This window comes from Pan paniscus, chromosome 1, assembly GCF_029289425.2.
Source record: "Pan paniscus chromosome 1, NHGRI_mPanPan1-v2.0_pri, whole genome shotgun sequence".
Taxonomy (NCBI): domain Eukaryota; kingdom Metazoa; phylum Chordata; class Mammalia; order Primates; family Hominidae; genus Pan; species Pan paniscus.
This window is the reverse complement of record NC_073249.2, coordinates 176,444,265-176,463,627: the sequence shown is the minus strand read 5'-3', so window position 1 is coordinate 176,463,627 and position 19,363 is coordinate 176,444,265. Positions and strand designations below refer to the sequence as shown.

The window sequence follows — 19,363 nt, the reverse complement described above, 5'->3', positions numbered from 1 at the left end:
TGTTTCTTCTGTAATCACCAACTGAATGGATAATTTTTTTAACAAAGTTTGAACAAATGTCACACATTAAAAACACTTCTGAAAGTGTGAACACCATAAAGATTCAGAGAATGATTATAAAAGAGACAAGTAATGATTTGGGATTAATATCTCCCATTTTTACATGAACTGCACCATGCATACCAAACAAAAATATTGTGCCTCAGAATTCACACTTTGTTTTACTGTTTTAAATTTTTAACACAAATAAAATCTCTAAGAGGGCACATAAAGTAACAGATTTAAATAACTCAGGTTCTGATTCTTCACCTTCAACTCACTAAACTATCATTTGTTTCATATCTACCATTTAAATAGGAATATGTAGTACAACAGAGGTTGGAGAAACAAACTGCACACTAAGCAAGCGCCCACAGTTCCAAACCTTTACAAACTTACTCTTGAAATAAATGTGGCTTATATGCTGAGTCTACATATGTTGGGACTGACTGTTTAACTGGGATTCCTCTGAATGAACTTCCATGTAGAATACAGTGCATAGTGAAGAATATGTAATTTAAAAGTGATCATTTGGTTCCGGTTCCAGTTAAGATGAAGTAAGCACATTTAGCCCTGTCTCTCACATTGAATGCAACAAAAAATCCTGGAAAGAATGCATGAAGCAGCAATCTGAGGACTCTGAAAAGTAAATAGTAACAAGAGGATTGGGAAAGGAAACCAAAACTTGAAGAATCATTGGTGAGTTTTCTTGGTTTTTATTCCTCCAATATCTCCCAGCCTGGACTTAGAGGCAGCCTGAATCCCAGAACACCACACCCAGTACTAATACCATATTTAATGGGGAAAGACTGAATGTTTGCACTCCAAAATGGGACAAAGCAAGAATCTCTATTCTCATCACTCCTATTCAATATTGTAGTAAAACTATCCTTACTTACAGATGACATGATTATCCATGTAGGAAATTCCAAGGAATATACAAGCAAAGCTCCTATAAATAATAAGTGAATGCAGCAAAGTTCTTGATACAATGTCAGCATTCAAATATGAAATGTTCATCTATATAATAGTAATGAACAATTGGAGACCAAATAGGTATAAATCTTAAAAAAAAAAAAAAAAGAAAAGAAAAGAAAGAAATAGGGGGGCCAGGCATAGTGGCTCATGCCTGTAATCCCAGCACTTTGGGAGGGAGGCCAAGGAGGGCAGATCAAATTGAGGTCAGTAGTTCAAGACCAACCTGGCCAATATGGTGAAAACTCATCTCTACTAAAAATACAAAAATTAGCCAGGCGTGGTGGCACATGTCTCTAATCCCAGCTTCTTGGGAGGCTGAGGCAGGAGAATCACTTGAACCTAGGAGGTGGAGTTTGCAGTGAGCCGAGATTGTGCTACTGCACTCCAGCCTGGGTGACAGGGCAAGACTCTGTCTCAAAAAACAAAAATAAAAAAGCTAAAAGCAGGAGTGAAAGAAGGGACATTACTACTGACCTTACAGAAATAATAAGGAACAAATTCCTTATTATAGACATATGTTATAGATCTGAACAGGTCTATAACAAGAGATTGAATTAGTAATCAAAACCTACCCATAAAGAAAACCCCAGACCTAGATGGTTTTATTGGCGAATTCTGCCAAACACTTAAAGAATTAATACTAATTCTTCACAAACTTTTCCAAAAAATCAAAGAGGAGGGACCACTTCCCAACTCATTCTATGAGACCAGATTATTTTGGTACTAAAACCAGACGAAGACATCACAAGAAAAGAAAACTATAGACCAGTATCTTTTATGAATATAGATTTAAAAATTCTCAGCAAAATACTAACAGGCTAAATTCAGCAACATACAAAAAGTATTATACACCATGAGCAAGTGGGATTTAACCCAAGATTATGAAGTTGCTTTAAAATTTGAAAACCAATTAATAGAATATACCATATCATGGCAGGGTGCAGTGGCTCATGCCTGTAATCCCAGTACTTTGGGAGGCTGAGGCAGGCAGATCACCTGAGGTCAGGAGTTTGAGATCACCTGGCCAACATGGTGAAACCCCATCTCTACTAAAAGTACAAAAATTAGGCAGGCATGCTGGCATGTGCCTGTAGTCCCAACTACTTGGGAGGCTGAGGCGGAATCATCACTGGAACCCAGGAGGTGGAGGTTGCAGTGAGCCGAGATCACATCACTTCACTCCAGCCTGGACAACAGAGCAAGACTCCATCTCAAAAAAAAAAAAAAAAAAAAAAAAAAAATATATATATATATATATATATATACACCATATCAATAGAGTAAATGATAAAAACCATATGATTTTCTCAACTGATGCAGGAAAAAAACATTTTATAAAATATATAAAATTTAACACCTCATTATAATAAAAACATTCAGTAAACTAGAATAGAAGGAAACTTCTTCAACCTGATAAAGGACATCTACAAAAAATAACAACTAACATGATATTTAATGGGGAAAGACTAAATGATTTCACCTGAAGAACAAGAACAAAACAAGGATATCCAGTCTTGCTGCTTATATTCAACATTTTACTGAAGGTTCTAGCCAGGAAAATTAGGCAAGAAAATGAAATAAAAGGCATCCAGATTTTAAATGAATAAGTGAAACTACCTGTTTTCAAAAGACATAATCTTGTAAAAGGAATATCCTAAGGAACCCACTGAAAACAATTAGAACTAACAAATTAGTTTGGTAAGGTTGCAGGATACTAGGTCAATATTCATAAATCAATCATATTTCTATACATTTGTAAAGAACAATCCAAATATGAAATTAAGGAAACAATTCAATTTACAGCAATATCGAAAACAGTAAAATACTTTGGAATATATTTAGCAAAAGAAATGCAAAACTTATACTCTGAAAACTACAAAGTATTGTTGAAAGAAATTAAAGAAGACCCTAATAAATAGAAAGACATCCCATGTTCATGGATGAAAGACTTAATATTGTTAAGATGGTAATACTTCTCAAGTTGATCTACAAATTTAATGCTATTCACATCAGTTTCCAGCTAACTACTTTGTAGAAATTGACAGGCTGATTCTAAAATTTATATGGAAATTCAAGGGACACCGTGTAGTCAAAACAATCTTGGAAAAGAAGTTGGAAGTCTCATACTTCCCAATTTCAAACTTACTACAAAGATACAGTAATTGATACAGTGTGGTACTGGTATAAAGATAGGTATATAAATCAATAGAATAAACAGAGTTCAGAAATAAGCCCTCACATTTATGGTTAATTGAGGGATTCTTTTCATTTAGGTTTTTTGTTTTCTTTCATTGTCAAAGCTCTTCTCAGGGTTAACTGAGTTTTGACAAGGGTCCCAAGACAATTCAATGGGGAAAGAATAATCTTTCTTTTTAAAATCTTTGTACTTTTAATTTTTGTGGGTACGTATCAGGTATATATTTATTTGGTATGTGAGATATTTTGATACAGACATGCAATGTGTAATAATCACATCATGGGAAGTGGAGTACCTATCCCTTCAAGCATTTATCCTTTGAGGTATAGTCTTTTCAACAAATAATCCTGGGACCATTGGATATTCACATGTAAAAGAATGAATTAAGATAATATCTCATACATATGCAAAAATTAACTAAAAATGAATTAAAAACTTACATATAAGAGCTAAAACTATAAAACTCTTTGAAGAAGAAAATCTAGATGTAAATCTTCATGACCTTGGTCTAGGTAGTGGCTTCTTAGATGTAATACAAAAAATACAAACTACAAAAGAAAAAAAAAAACAGATGAACTGGACTTCATCAAAACTCAAAACTTTTGTGTTACAAAAGACACCACCAAGAAAGTGAAAAGACAAACCACAGAATGGAAGAAAATACTTGTAAGTCATCTAACTGATAAGGGGCTTGTATCTAGAAGATATAAATAAATTTTACGATTCAGTAGTAAAAAAAAAATACAATTTCATAGTCAAATGACTTGAATAGACATTTTTCCAAAGAAGATACACAAGTGGCCAGAAAACACATGAAAAGATGTTCAACATTATTAATTGTCAGGGAAATACAAATCAGAACCACAACGAGATGCCACTTCACACCCACTAGGATGGCTAGAATTAAAAAGATAGATAAAAATGTCCAGGCAAAGTAGCTCACACTTGTAAGGCCATCACTTTGGGAGGCTGAGGCAGGAGGATTGCTTGAGTCCAGCAGTTCAAGATGAGCTTGGGCAAATAAACATAAGGAGACCCCATGTCTACAAAAAATTTAAAAATTAGCTGGGCATGGTGGCATGCATTTGCAGTCCCAGCTACTCAGGAGGCTGATGTGAGAGGATCACTTGAGCCCAGAGGTCGAGGCTACAGTGAGCTGTGATTGCACCACTGTACTCCAGCCTGGGCGACAGAGTGAGATCCTGTCTCGAAAAAAAAAAAAAAAAAAAAAAAAAAAAACAGATAAAAACAGGTGTTGGTGAGGATGTGAAGAAACGGATACCCTATTGCACTGCTTGTGGGAATGTAAAATGATGCAGCTGCTGTGTAAAAAAAAAATTTGGTAGTTCCTCCAAAGATTAACATAGAGAAAAATGACCCAGCAATTCCACTCCTAAGTATATACCAAGAGAATGAACACATATAGCAGAAGTATTCATAATAGTCAAAAAGTGGAAACAACCCAAATGTCCATCAACTGATGAATGGATAAATTATATATATATATATGAATATATATATGAATATTATTTGGCTATGAAAAGGAATGATGAACTGATGCATGATACAACAGGGATGAACCTTGAAAACATTTATGCTAAGTGAAAGAAGCCAGTCACAAAAGACCATATATTGTATAATTCTATTTATATGAATTGTCCAGACTAAACAAATTTATAGAGACAGAAAGTAGATTAGATGCAGAAACTCCTCTAGGATTGGGGAGGTATTTACCTGGAGAAGCGAAAACTTGTGATCACACAAAAGCCTGTTTGTGAACATTTATAGCAACCTCATTTGTAATTACCAAAAACTGAAACAACCCAAATGTCCTGTAACTGTGAATGAATAAACAAATAGTGATAGATCAATACAACTGAATATTATTCAGCAATAAAAAGGAATGGACTATTGACACGTGCAATAACTTGGATGGATCGCAAAGGGATTATGATAAGTGAAAGAAGCCAGTCTCAAAAGGCTACATACTGTCTGGTTTCATTTGTATAACATTCTGGAAAAGAAGAAACTGTAAAGACAGAGAAACAGAGAACAGATCAGTGGTTTCCAGAGATTAGGGGTAGGGGGGGAGGATTTGATTATAAAGGGGCAGCACAGGGAAGCTTTCTGGGGTGATAGAGCTGTTCTGAATCCTGATTGTGATGGTGGTTAGACAAATATATACATACGGTCAACCTTTTAGAAATGTACTATGAAAAAGTCAATTTTACTGTATGTAAACAAAAAATAATAGTTGTGACAATTTGTGATATATATAAATAAAGAAATATGTATAGTGTGTGTGTTTGTGTGTATACACACACACATAATTTAAACTCAACAATCACTGCAGGGCCTGTTTAGAATTTAGACCAACAAAAGTTCTTTGAGGTGAGAAATATTTTATCTCTGACATTGTTCAGAATTGCTGGGAAATGGTAATAACTTAAAAAGCAGACCAATTTTTAGTATTATTATTGTTTTAAATATTCTACAAACAACGAGCCTTCTTATTGCCTTCTCTAGGAAGGATGGGTCCCATCATTACAACCCTGGTATGTCTCCCTTTTGTGGTTCTAGAATAGAAGCCCTTAGGCACAGAGAAACTGATCTTGGAAGTTGGAAATCAGTAGACTGAAAGGTCAAGGGCTATGGGTGGGGCTCTGACAGTGTCTGCTATAGGCAACCAAATCCTGGTTTGAACAAATCAATTGTTAAATTAAAAAAAATTTCCAACTGGGGCAATTAGATAAATGTTAATATATATTGAATATTAGGTTATATAAAGGGATTATTTTTAATATTGATAGTATACTAACGTACTGTGGCTTTGTAAGAAAATATCCTCACGTTTTAGTGATGAGGTATTCACATTGAGGTATTTCAGAGTGACATTTCACAATGTCTGTAATTTGCTTTTAAATACATCAAAGGAAAACTAAGGTGAAATAAATATGACAAAATGTTAAATAGTTATTAAAGTTATGAGATTAGTATACAAATATTCAGATTTATTATACTATTCTCTACTTTCTTATACACTTGAAATTTTTCATAGTAAAAAGTTTTTAAAATAAAAAACACACTGGAAAAGCATTTCTTAGTGCCAAAGCCAGTGAACCCTCACTCTAATAAGATCCCACGACTCTGTTATGGCACATCACAAGACGCTGAATCAAAGAACACCTGGAGCATCTCAGTAGCCTTCGGAAAAGAAAATGGAAAAGCAAGTAACATCCTTCTAAAGCTCTTACCCTAAAATGCTAAGACAAAGACAATTTAGGGCTGAAATGGGCAAACATTCAGCTATCCTGAAAGCTTGATTTTCCATTGGTTCTGGGATGGAAAGATGACAAAAGTCTAGTCAATGAGTCATTTCCAAGATGTTTTGTTTAACTACAAAAGAGAAAGTAGAATGCAAGCCTGAGGTCACCAATGGCCATTTGCACTTCATTTGGAGAAAGTCTGCCTGATATGAAGACAACTTAGAGTACAGCTGATCTAAGAGATGGAGAAAAGCAGCTCAGTTGATGGTGTTTGAGCACCTGGTTCCGACTTTTCCGGAGATAAACTTTGGAAATTTTAGTTGTAAATGTCTATAATTATTATTGTCATTACTATGAAGAAGAAAAAAAGGAGAAAATTCCTTCTTTTTAAGTCAGTGTGACTTGAGAGTCAATAACTTGCAAATAATACACTCTTGTCACATTCTCTGACCTATGGGGTTAAGTCATAAAAGGCCCTGTAGCTTCCACTTTGCTCTCTGGAACATCTGCCTTGGAACCCTGAGTCAACATGTAAAAAGTCTGATATCTGGAGGATACCATGATGGAAGTGCTCCAATCAACTGTCCAGCTGAGCCCAGCCTTCCAGCCATCCATACCAAGGAATCACAGATGTGACTGAACCTGTCTTGGGGTCTCCAGACCAACACATCTACCAGCTGAATACCACCAAGAGATCTTGGTCAACAATAAAAAAGCTCTGCCCAAATTTCTGACCCATAAATGATGCAATAAAATGGTTATTGTTTAAACCACTACATTTCAGGGTCATTTGTTATGCAACAATAGTTAACAGGAACAGGCAGCCATGAGGGTGCAGCTAAACTGGGCAGTGGCAGATGCAGTTTTTTTGTTTTTTGTTTGTTTGTTTTTTGTTTTTGAGACAGAGTCTCGCTTTGTTGTCCAGGCTGGAGTACAGTGATCTCTGCTCACTGCAAGCCCCGCCTCCTGGGTTCACGCCATTCTTCTGCCTCAGCCTCCCAAGTAGCTTGGACTACAGGTGGCTGCCACCATGCCCGGCTAATTTTTTGTATTTTTAGTAGAGATGAGGTTTCACTGTGTTAGCCTGGATGGTCTTGATCTCCTGACCTCGTGATCCACCTGCCTCGGCCTCCCAAAGTGTTGGGATTACAGGCGTGAGCCACCATGCCCAGCGGGCAGTTGCAGTTTTTAATGGGGCCTGAAGTTTTAAGATAGAAGTCGCTTGACTGTATGCACAAAGTGCAAGACCTTGAGAGGAACATGCCAGCTGTGGAGCCCTGAAGTTTAAGCTTCATTGGTTCACAGTGAGTCTACCTGTGAAACTGGACCCTAGGGAAGGTGAGGAGAATCCTTAAAGAAGAGAAAAACGAGAAGAGCTTTCCAGGCAGAGGTGACCTTCATGGAGGAGGCATGGTCTGTTATGTTAAGAGGCCAGTCCTCTTGGCACCAAGAGACATGGTGAGAGGGTCTCAACACCTCTCCCAGGCCCATGGCCTCCACTAAGGGAGTCCTGTGTCCTCAGGGGACAGGGAGCTGGGCCACCTCATTCCTCCAAGACAACAGCTGACTCTTTCTACCATTTGGTGTCCATGCTGAGAAGACCTACATGTCCCTCAAACTCTGAAGTTGAACATGAAGCTTCTTCTCCCCGCCATCAAATCTTGTCTCTGCTCCAGGTGGGAATCAGCCCTCTTCCTTACTTACTCCCAACACTGGATCAACAGTGGGTAGTTTGGCTCCTAGCAGTTCTTGAAGGGGCCCTCTTCTCTCCCTCTCCCTACTTCCACTGATCCCTTTTTGGCACAACCGTTTGTCACGGCTCCTGAGGGAGAGGTTGGGCCTGTCTCCAAATAATCTACCAAATCCAGATGCAAATCTTACCAGGTCCTGTTGTCAACAGCTCTCAGTACTGAAGTCCAGGCCCAGTTTCTGGCACTGAAGTTTCTCCATGATCTAACGTCTGACTCTGTGCAACCTCAACAGCCTGTCTCCACCTCCTCCCTTTCCATCTGCTAGTCCAGTGGGACCCCTAACTGCCTCCCCAATGTCCTACAACAGATCACAATGCTGCCCCTCACCAACCTCCTCAGGACTCAGCTCACTTCCTCTGAGGCATTTACAGAACCACACTCTCCCATCTGTCTGTGTGGCCCCTTGCCCTAGGCGGGGTGTCTCCCATAATCTGTGACACTTTAGAGGGCTCAGAAGCCCCATTTGCTCCAGTCACTGGATCCCTCTGAGCTGTTGACTCCTTTGTTAAATGGGGCCACACCATCCACACCAAAGGATATGAGAATTGTAATAGTGAACACCTAGTGAGCAAGCACTGAGCTGAGAGCTTTTGGATATTATTTCATTTACTCATCACAGCATCCAGAGAGACAGACCCCACTATTCCACCATTTAATTGAGGCAGAGTGCCTTGCGGAAGTGGCCTTCCCCGGCCAGATCTCCCTTGTGTGCACTTGTGTATCCCAGGGTCCTAGAACGGGGCCTGACATACATTAAGTACTTAGCAAATATTTGCGGACTGAAGTAATTCAAGAAAGAATAACCCCAGCCAGCGATTGAGCCTGGACCCCGGCTCTAGGCTCTTCCTGGCCCACTGAGCAGGATTCTGCTGGGGAACATGGTTGGTACAGGACTTGGCATACAGTAGGTGCTAGTGTGTCGCTGCTGCTGCTGTTGTGCAGGAGGGGTGGGGAGGGGAAGCTCCCCACCAGTCGGAGCTACCCGCGGCGGCCCGGGTTCGCATCCTCCCACTGCCCAGACCGAGTCGGCTCCAGCTTGCTTTGGGAAGCATTCAGGAATAAACGTGGACAGTAGCGGTCAGGAAGGGGATTCCCGTTTCCCCTTCTCCCAGGAGGAAAAGAGGTAACGCTGCCGCCACTGCCCTCTCTTTCCAGGGTGGGAACGCCGCCCGAGACCGGGGTACCCCACACTCCTCCCTAGCGCTGATCCCAGCGGAGCTCAGGCCGCAGTCCCCTCCTGCCGGCTGCGGAAGCTCCCAGAAGCGGAGACTCAATCGCCCCCCTGCCCCTGCCACCAGGCCAGAGTCTGGAGTTCAGATACTGGCTCCCTGGGGCCTGGGTGTGCGACCCCAGGCCGGTCATTGCAGGTCTCTGCGCCTCCCTGTTCCTGACTGTGCAATGGGCAGCGGGTCAGGGGCGCACCGTGGGCGCAGTACGTTCCCAGGCGCCAAGGGCTGTGACTGACCGACCTGGGCTTCCACCGCGGGGCCTGGGCCATGGAGACGCTCCGGGCCCAGGAACGGGGGACCTCGGGTGCCCCACTACCTCACTCCTAGAACGCCCACCGCTCACGAAGCCTTCCTGAGCTCTACTCGAAGGTGCTGACAGCCTGGAGCTGAGGCCCGGGCGCTTGGGGGCACGCTGCTTCTCCCTGGGCCTCCTATGTTCACGGAAGGAGAGTTTCCGCAAACCTCTCACTCTCGGCCAGCAGACCCCGCTTCATGAGAGGAGGAGACCCACTAGGGGCGGTGGAGAGGCGAAGTGATCCAGGGTCCCGGAAAGTTGGACAATTCCCGGGACCAGATGGCTCTCAGTTTCCTCCTCTGTAAAATGGGGCCGGTAATAAGCAACTCTCTGGATTCACCCCGGTTTGCTGCGAGGATGAACTAATATAATAGTCTTTAAGTCTGTGACGCTCCAGATGTTCTTGGGAATGAGTAACGCGGGTCCACAGGCCGCCCCCTCGGGTCCGGCCAGAGCACCGGCAGGAACCGAGGAGCCTCAGAGGACCCAGCGTAGGTCCTTCCCGAAACCAACACCTTGGGTGCGGTGGGGCAGAGGACGGGGATGAGGCGGCCGGAACTGCCCTACGAGGAGAGGCTGGGAGGCTCCGAAAACCTGGGGTAGGGGGAGCGCACCGGGGCTTTAAAGGGCGCAGCGGCCAAGGGCAAGAAAATTTACACTCCCAGAAGCTTCCGCACGCTTTCTCCCGCCTTCCTCTTTTCTTTCTAACTCTTCCCTCTCCTGTCTCCTCTCGCCCTCTTTTTTCTCCTTTTTTATCCCCTTTTCGTCCATCGCTCTTGCCGGCATCTTTCTTCTCTGGGTCCTTCTCCCCCACTTTCATCTCATCGCGCTCGCACTTCATCACCAGACAGCCAAACCCCCTTTCCAATTAAAGTGGAATTAGGCAACTCAATCAAATTAGTTCCCCATTAAAGCCCTTCTTTATTAAACCGTTTTCTTGTCCTGCTATTAAGTTTCACTGCCTGGCGGAACTCGAGCCGGCCCCAGAAGTTTACCTTGGGATGTCGCCGGACCCAGCCGAGGGGAGGAGTTACTCTTTTCCTGGAGCGGGGGAGTCACCCTGCGGGGAGCGGGAGGGACTGGAGGTTGAAGGAGAGGGTCGGCCCAGGAGCGGCTAATTTGCTCAGCTCGGCGTGAGGAGGGAAGGTGAAAAGGGTGAGAGACGAGGTCTGGCTCGAAGTCGCGTGCTCACGGCCCCTCTCCCAAATTACACTTTTTCAAGGAAGGCAGCATGCCACCCCCAACTCCCCAGAACCCCATAACTCCCAGGCTGTAGCCCTTGTCAGGAGAATGATAGCAACCACCCTGCCCAGCCGTCGCCTTCTCTGCCTGTGGTTCCAAATCTGAGATGGGGAGCGCGCAGTGTGCGGCCCGAGCTACATCCAAATCTACACCTCGGAAAGAGCAGGGACTGGGCCCCCAGCCTTGCAAGATCCCTGTGAAGACTGGGGCCGGCGATCCAAAAACTAAGAGCCGGGGCAAGGTGACCCCTCCGCAAGGGTGCCCAAGCTGGGGTACACACTGTGTTCCCTCTGCTCAGCGGTCGCGGGTCCTTCGGGAGTTGTGAGCCCCGCGCCACTCTGGTGGGATAGGTCCTCCGAGTACCACAGGAAGTCTCCTCTCCCAGTAGCCCCGAGGGTGGGAGATCCCACGGGACCTCGGACAAGCGTCTCCTTAGCGCCGCGGCCTGAGTGGGAAATCACGACCTTCCCCAGCGCCCCACCCCCACCCCCTATTTCTCGAGGAGCGGGACGGGATTCGGCATTGTTTTCTTAGAAAATAACATTTATTTCTAGTTCATATCTATGCAAAGGAAAGCACAAAGTGCTGCTCTGCAGCAGCGTTTTCCGCTGCGGGCCCTTCAGTCAGGGCGTTTGGCGAGTCCCGGGAGGCGAGGATGGGCCCGCGAGCGGGCGGTTCTGGCTCAGTCACACGTCGCTCTGTTCCTGCTTCAGTGCGCACCTTGACGGCTCCTTAGGGACAGACCAGCCGCAGGCAAGAGGGGCAGGTGGGCAGGATTCATCCCGAGTTTCCAATATATTTAATCTATAAACCTGATAAGTATAATGCGCGCATAGTCTAATTTTTTTCCATTTTGTCCCTTTTTTTGCTTGTTTTGAATGTTTTTCACGTTAATACCGAGGTCACCTACAGATTACAATTAATAACTTAGAATTCCATTTTATAACATTATACACTGGCTTGTATATATATATGTATAGATTATATATAGATTTATACATATATAAAAACACACTGCACCAAGGAAACCCATGCTTATCGGCATAAGCAACAAAGAGAGCGACAAATACCGCAACGAGGAAAGTGCACCTTAAAACTTGTTTCCTTTTTTTTTTTTTTACAATTGTATCGATATATATGTGTGTCCCAAAGACTCAGTGCCAAGAGATTTATACATCCTAAATTTATATTTGTTAGAGTGAATATTTAAATTTTTTAAAAGTGAGGGCTGGGGAGACACAGAAAAGACTCTCGGATTATCCTGCCATCCACTGAGAGCCGGATGAGCACAGCTAAGGAGCCGCAGGAGCCTGCGCTGCTGTCGCAGCCTCTGAATTCTCATGAATTCCCAGCCTTTCGGAAAGGGGGCCGGGTGAGGCTGGAAGAGGGATCCGGAGGTAGGAGATGAGGACCCAGGCCGCGCACCCCCTCCGAGAACACCTGCACCTGTCTGTAGCTGCTCCCCCTTTGCTCAGCCTTCCCCACCCACCCTCCTAAACAAAACCCAAAAACCACCTTAGAGTGAGAAGACCCCAGCCAGGGCGCAGAGAGAGCGCTGGGCGAAGAGGGGTCGATGACCCGCGGGAACAGGGCTGGGGTCCCTGTTTGGGGACCGGCCGGCTGCCAGGCCCCTCGCCCTACTGCTTCTCCGGAGCGCCGTTGACCATAGGCCCGTACAGGCCGCCGCCGTAGGTCGGCTCCTTGTGCACCGCCGCAGCAGCGGCGGCCGAGCGGTCACGCATGAGATCGCTAAAGGCGTAGTCCATGGGTGGGCGGAAGCCGAGCGTGGGCACCAAGCCCGCAGTGGAGTAGGGCGCCATGAAGGCCAGACCGCGGCTGTGCGCCGCCGCCGCGGAGTAGGCCAGGCGCAGGGGGCTGAGGCCGAGCGGAGCGCCCAGCGGGTAGGCGCCCGCGTCGGCACCGAAGTGACTGGCGTTGGGCTGCAGCGGCGAGAAGGCCGAGCGGCTGCTCAGCGAGCCCAGCGCCCCAGGCGCCATGGCGCCGGCCAGCAAGGGTCTGTGGTGCGGAGGTGCGGCGGGCCCCGCCTGCAGCGGCGCAGGCAGCCCAGGCCCCCCGGCAGCGGCGGCGGCGGCGTCGACGCGGCTGGGCCACGCGTCGTCTGCAGCTGCTGCAGCACCCACGGCGGCCTTATCTGGGGGCGCCGCAGGGCCCAGGCCGGCCGCCAGGCCCCCACGGTGGTGGTTCAGCACCTGCTCGATGGCCTGCACCACGTCGCCGCCGCAGCCCTGCAACACCAGCTCCAGGACGCCTCGCCGGTGGCCTGGGAACACGCGTGTCAAGATGTCCAGCGGCGTCCGCTGCCGTGGACCCGAGCCTCCGCCCAGCCCTGGCGCCGGCGCGGCCTCACCCTCTTCTTTGTCAGCCTCTGAACCGGATTCAGAGCCCAGAGGGCTAGCGGAGCCCGGGCTGTCCTCCTCGCCGCCACCGCCAGGGCCAGCGCTGCCTGGGCAGCTGCCACCTGCCTCTTTGGAGGCCCGAGCTAGGGGCGAACCAGAAAAGGATTCGCCATCGCCGTTCTCCGAGCCTGAGCCGGGCCGCACCTCTGGGGACGACGTCCCGGGCCCCGAGTCTGCGCCGTCGGGTGATAAGGGCTTCACCGGCGGCGGCGGCGGGCTGCCCGGGCGGCCTGCCTGCAGCAGCGTCTTAGGAAACAGGTCAAACTTCTGCAACTTGGCCTCTGGGAGGGGAGAAAACGTGTCGTGAGGAGCGGTTAGCTAGAAGACAGCAGTCACAGCACCTCGGCCCTTTGGATCTCAGTTTCCTCTCCCTCAGCCCCACAGCCCTTATTCACTAGGCTCCAGTGCCCCTCTTTCTTTTTGCTCTAGCATTCCTTCCGCTCTGAGCCCCTACAGCCCTGACCCCAGGGCTCCCTCTCTTTCTGTACTCCTCAGAACCCCAACTACCTGTGCCCTGTAAACTCGATGTTCAGTGCTGCTTTCCCCACGTCTGTGCCCCAACACCTCCACCCTTAACTTCCCTTCCAGTCCTGCCCTGCCGTGGAGAAGTGGCCAGGTCCAGGGTTCAAACAAGAGACAACATAACTTCTGCCTAACCACGCTGTACAGAAGAGCCCACTGTATAGAAAATGCCTGCCCTGGAAGTGCAGCCTGTAAGGAAAGGCGCCTTGGTTATCTAGGAGGTCCCAAGCTTCTCTACAGGCAGAAGTACAGCCCCTATTTCTAATCCACCCTTTCCAAAATTGAGACCTGAGAAGTTCTTCCCTCCCAGGTTTAGAGCGGATCCCTCCTTTCCCTCAACGGCTCTGGCCTAATTTCTTCCCTCCCCACAAAAAGCCACGGGGGTCCAGAAAAAGAGGGTGGTGCTAGGCAGGCAGTAGGAAGCGAAGAGGAAAAGACATAGGAAAGCAGACCTGAGAAACCAGGTAGGGTGCGGAAGAAACTAGAAGGAGGGAGGGCGCCGCAAGCGGTTGTCCAGAGGTCGTTAGGAACGCGAGAAGGGGAAAAGAAACTAGGGCGTCTCAGAACCTAGGGCGTCTCAAAACCTAGGGTGTCAGTTAAAGTGGGGGGATTCCTTAAGGGAGTTGGGAAGGAGCAGAGGGAAAGGGCCTGTGGAGAAGCGCAGAGCGAACGAAGATGCGCAGGTTTCCACCTGGGGAGAAGACGAAGCAAAGAAGCAGGGACCTGCCTGCGTTTGGGTAGAGGCGAGTAAAAAAATTAAAGCGTGTACATTTCGGCCCGATGCAGGAGAAAGGGGTAAAGTGCAAATGCTCCAGAAGCGGGAGAAAGGAGAGTTTCTGTACCCACGCTCCATACCCGAGGCTGGGCGAGCGGTGAACCCTAGCAGTCGCGGCGACTGGACACGGGGGTTCTACTCTTTCTGAACCGAGACAAGCCCCTGGGCCCCGCGCCCCAGAGCTACGATCCTGCTGCCCCTACCTGCGGCCTGGCCGCGCTCTCACCTGAGCCCCCTGCGCCAGCTGCTCCGCCTCCGGTCCCCGCGGGCGCTCCCGCTCCAGGTCCCCCGCCGTCGGCGGCGCACACTGAACCGAAGACCTCGTAGGCGGGCCTCGGGGGGATGATGCCGTTGGCGGCGGCCAGCGCCAGCCCCTCGGCAGTGCCGTAGAGCAGCTGCAGCTCGCGCGCCTCGTTCTCCTCCTGCGCCTGCTGCCTGCGCAGCGCCACCTGCGCCGCCATGACACGCTGGCGCTCCGCGATGAGCGTGCACTTGGCGCACAGGCAGTCCTTCCAGCGACAGTAGCGTTTGTGGCCCTTGAGGGCCGACACCACGCCATGGTTGCGACAGCGCGCGCACTTGGGGGTCCGCGGGTACTTCTCGGCTGCCCGCAGCAACAGTGGCGGCCCCCGCAGCAAGCCGCCTGCCACGCTCACCGGTAGCGATGCGGCGGCCGCCGCGGCTGCCGCCACCGACGCCACCGACGCCACAGGCGGCCCCGTCGCTGTTGCCGCCGCCGCCGTCGCCGCGCCGGGCACGCTGGGCAGCTCCGAGCGCAGCTCCATGACAGGACCTGACGGGAAAGAAGGTGGGAGAGGGGAGAGACCTGGTGAGGAGCACACCGCGCGCTAGGCCAAAGCGCCGCCTTGAGGAACTCAAGCTGGAGAGGGAAATTTGGACCGCGGAGGCTGGGCTAGAGGGGCCAGAATTGCTGGGAGGAGGTGCAGTCGGAACCTCCTTGTGAGCCCTAGCGCCTTCACCCCAGTCTGGCCACGGCTGCTCTTAGACCTGATATACACGCTAGGGGTAAGATTTTGTCTGAATTAGTGATTCCGCTGGAAAAAATAAAGAGACATGTAAAGTGTGAAAGTCACTGATTCAGATGGCTGTAATGAGGATTTGGAAAAGTTAAGATGATACCCCAAAGCTTAGCCTAATTGGGGTGAGACAGGTGAGAGAAATGTTCGTTTGACGGGACTGGGATTAGAGCGACAGTTTGGGCCCAGAAGTTAGGCTGATGCCAAGGGCAAAACAGGAAAACCCGGAGCAAAACGGTCAGTTTGGTGGAAGGGTGAAGAGGAGAGAGATGTGAAGGCGCAGATGTGAAGGCCGGTTGGGCCGGAGTTTTGTATCTTTTTGTTTGTTTATTTTTAATGCCGTTTGGGGCAGAAGCTTTGGAGAGAAAAATCAGCAACAGAAAGAATAGCTTTAGGAAGCAGAGTGAGGACGAGGAAACAACTTGGGCAAAGTTAGGCCCAGTGGCTCTGGGACCCGTAAAAATGTGAGCGCCAAAAGTTCCACGGTGAGGGCCTCCAGAGAGTGAGAGAGAAAATGTATGTGGAATTTAGCTTAGGACTGGGAAGTATTAAAGAGAAAAATTCGGCCAAAGAAACTTTCTGTATAGGCAAACCCAGCCCAAAGATGAGCTTCATGGGCAAGGAAAACAGTGAAAAGCAGCTGATCTGGGTGTCCGGGATCCAGGGGCCGCGCCTGGGAGAGGGGAATGTGTAAGAAAAAACCCCACAGGCAAATGCTGGGGGAGGGGATTGGGTAAAACCTGTGGTGCAGTTTTTTAGCTTCGCAGTGTGGAGTAGTAGTCGGGGCGGAAGACGTATCCTGCGAAAAGTTAGGCATTTCGGGAGGGGGATCTTTCTCGAAGACCACCTCACACTGCCCTCCCCTCCCCTCCGGGTTTAGGGACAGAGTCGTCAGACACGCCCTCCCCGTCTTGGGGTCCCAGGGGACTCCGCTCGAGCGCAGGCTCCTGCGTTCTGATCTCAGAGTTGGGGTCCTAGGACACGGACGGCCCAGCAGGCCGCACCAAGCCAGGGGAGTCGCCTTCGCAAGTGGCCATAAACGGACACCAGAGTCCCTCCCACGCCGCAGCCCCATAAGGCCCAAGCAGGCCCAGCTCCCCGCTTCTGCCGCGGTCTCCTCTGCTTCCCGCGTTCCCCGTCCCTGCCAGAGCCCGCGACAGAGTCCTTGTGTCTCCGTCCGAGAGTCCCAGACCTCCTCTCTATGAGCGTTGCCTCCTCTCCCAGACCCTTCGGGCGTCCCTAAGGCCCACGGGGCCCAGGCCTCCTCAACAGGGGCCGCAGACCAGGTCGCCACCCACTGCTCTCCCTGCGGCCCTCAACTACCTGCCTTGGGCTCCGGGATCCTCCTCCTCCGCTGGCGCTGCACGCGCCTCACGGCTCCACTGGCGACGCTGGAGCTCTTGGCCGCTTCCCTTTGCCCCCGGCCCCTTATCTGACCACGTCACCCTCCTTCAGTCACCATGTCCGAACTTCCGGACCCCTCAGAACGCAGCGCAGTCCAACCCTCCCTTCAGAAATCCGGGTCGGAGGCTCGTCTGCGGGCCGCGTGGTTGGAACCCGCGACCTGACTCTCGCCGTGCCGGGTCCCCTCGCGGTGCGCGCCGGACGCTGCGCGCAGCCGGGGCCCAGTTGCCCGGCGCTGCCAGACTCTCAATGAGCCGCTCGCCCGCCCTATTGTTGCTCCTTAGGGCTCCATTAGACAGAATTGGACAACAATGTGGCGCCTGCCATTGGCCAGGGGAGGCAGACGGCGCTCTGATTGGCCGGGCCCGCGCCCGGGGAGCCCCGCATTCTACAGTGTCCGAAAGATTCGAAACTCCAAAAGCTCCACTGCGTGCCTCCGGGAGGGGAGGGGGCGCGCCAGGAAAGGAGTGGAAAAAAGTGGGCGAGGAGGAGCGTTGAAAATTTCGTGACAAGTAGTTTCCGTGCGCCCGAGAGCGTGTGAATTGCTCCTAATTACCATGTCCGGTGCGCCTCTCTGCGTAGACTTGTGTAACCTCTCGGCTTCTGGGGCGCCGGCTCGGCTGCACCGCTCTTACTGGCCTGGGGCGCTTGGCAAAGCCGAGCTTCCCAAGTGGCTCTGGAGCCCTGGGGCGGGATGGGGGGCAGGTGACAATTCAATTACTGCGGTCGGGGTGGGGGCGGGACAAGGGTGCGGGGGTGGGGAAGGGAGGGTGTTCAAGGCATAAATGCCAGGACGATTTTTCCTGCCTTCTTCCTGCTATGTTTCGGCGCGCTCCCAAATCCGACGAGTTTGGGGTAGTTGGGGGCTGCTTTGGTTTTTTCCTCCTGTCTCCTTTAAAGCTCAGTTACTTTATTTTAAAAGTCCTGATACGATAGTCATCCTGGAGGGTAAGTGTGGTTTATGAAGATTTTCGTGTTTAAAGAGAAGCTCAGCGAAGAGAAATGAGATTGCACTTCCTGTCGGTGCCCGCCACGTCCCTCGCGCCCTGAGCCTTTCCTCTCCCCGCCCCTCTTTTCGCGTCCCTCAGCCCCTTTTGCTCTCTCTTTTCCTCATTTTTCAGCATCTCGATTTCTTTTCCGTGGTGGTGGGATTCTTTTTGTCGTTATTGCAAATGAACAAATAGCCCCCCCCCTTTTTTTTTCTTTTCTAAACGAAAGTAAAAAGTGGCCTCTGTGTCTCCGCAGATTCTCTTAAACTCAGGACGCGCATCGGTCTGTCCGACCTTCCCGGCAAGAGACAAAGTCACTGCTGGGAGGCCCCCTCGGACAGTTTTCAGTTTTAACTTTCGCCTTATTCTCGTCTTTTCTTGATGTCACGGCCCTGAGGAACAGCTCGTTCTGCAGAAGAGGTAACAGGTTTCAGATTTTGTTTCCTTTTTGAAAGGCAACATCTGGAATTAATGCCGCGGCCCTCGGGCGAGTCGCCCTCGGTTTCTGTAGCTCTGATTTTATCTTTGTGTCTTTTCCCCTCCAATTTCTAAAGTTCTGTTTTTCCCTCTAATTCTGTTTTTCCCTCTAATTTCTAATGTTCTGTCACTCTCGTTTTTGTTCTCTACTTTTCTCTCTCTCCTTCAGAATAAAGAAAATTCGTTTAAATAATGAGGAAAATGAGCGTTCCTGTCGTTCTCCCTCCACTCTTGACCGTGCGTCTCTGCGTTGCTCTTTCGAACCTCCAGGCCGGCGGGAATCTGGGCGCGTAGACTCGGCCCGGGGCGTCGCGGCCTCAGGACGCAGCCCCTTCCGCCTGGCACGACTACTGGGCCGCGCCTTGTCAGTCTATCCGCTTCTGAGCCCAGGAGTGGGGGTGGGGGAAGGACGGTGCGACTAACGGGCCCCCACCCGAAGACCGCAGAACCTGGCGCCCCGGAAGAGCCCTGGAAGATGCCCACCGAGAGGCTGAGGCTGGAGGGAGGAGTGGGTGGGGGTGATTCGCTGGAGGACCGGGCGGAGAGCTTCCAGAAAGTTCACCAGGCCCCGGCGCGAGGGCGCTCCGACACGGACAAGGTCTATGATAGCGATAAAAAGCTGGTCACTCGCTCCCAGAAAATGCCACTTGCTGGAGTCTGTGAATGGGTTTAGGAGAGAGAAGGGTGTCAGCCCCCGCGAGGGTCTCCCGCGTGAAGTGAGGGTAAGGGAGTGCTTCAGGGATAA

General features: G+C 49.4%; 1 protein-coding gene across 1 annotated transcript; it reads right to left on the bottom strand.

Annotated features, from left to right (window-relative positions):
- Window positions 1–11,519: 11,519 nt before the first annotated feature.
- Window positions 11,520–17,520, bottom strand: DMRTA2 (DMRT like family A2). The gene is made up of 3 exons (XM_034964916.4): window positions 17,072–17,520; window positions 14,938–15,504; window positions 11,520–13,695 (listed from the first exon to the last, which is right to left on the bottom strand). The coding sequence occupies exons 2-3, from the start codon at window positions 15,494–15,496 to the stop codon at window positions 12,635–12,637; spliced, it is 1,620 nt and encodes a 539-aa protein (XP_034820807.1). The 5' UTR covers window positions 15,497–15,504; window positions 17,072–17,520; the 3' UTR covers window positions 11,520–12,634.
- Window positions 17,521–19,363: the final 1,843 nt, after the last annotated feature.

What these genes read in the sequence shown, in the direction of transcription:
- DMRTA2 (XM_034964916.4), bottom strand. Translation starts at nt 15,496, where the DNA reads ATGGAGCTGCGCTCGGAGCTGCCCAGCGTGCCCGGCGCGGCGACGGCG. An exon ending in AGCTGGCGCAGGGGGCTCAG is followed by an intron (nt 13,696 to 14,937) that starts GTGAGAGCGCGG and finishes CTCCCCTCCCAG; the next exon opens with AGGCCAAGTTGCAGAAGTTT.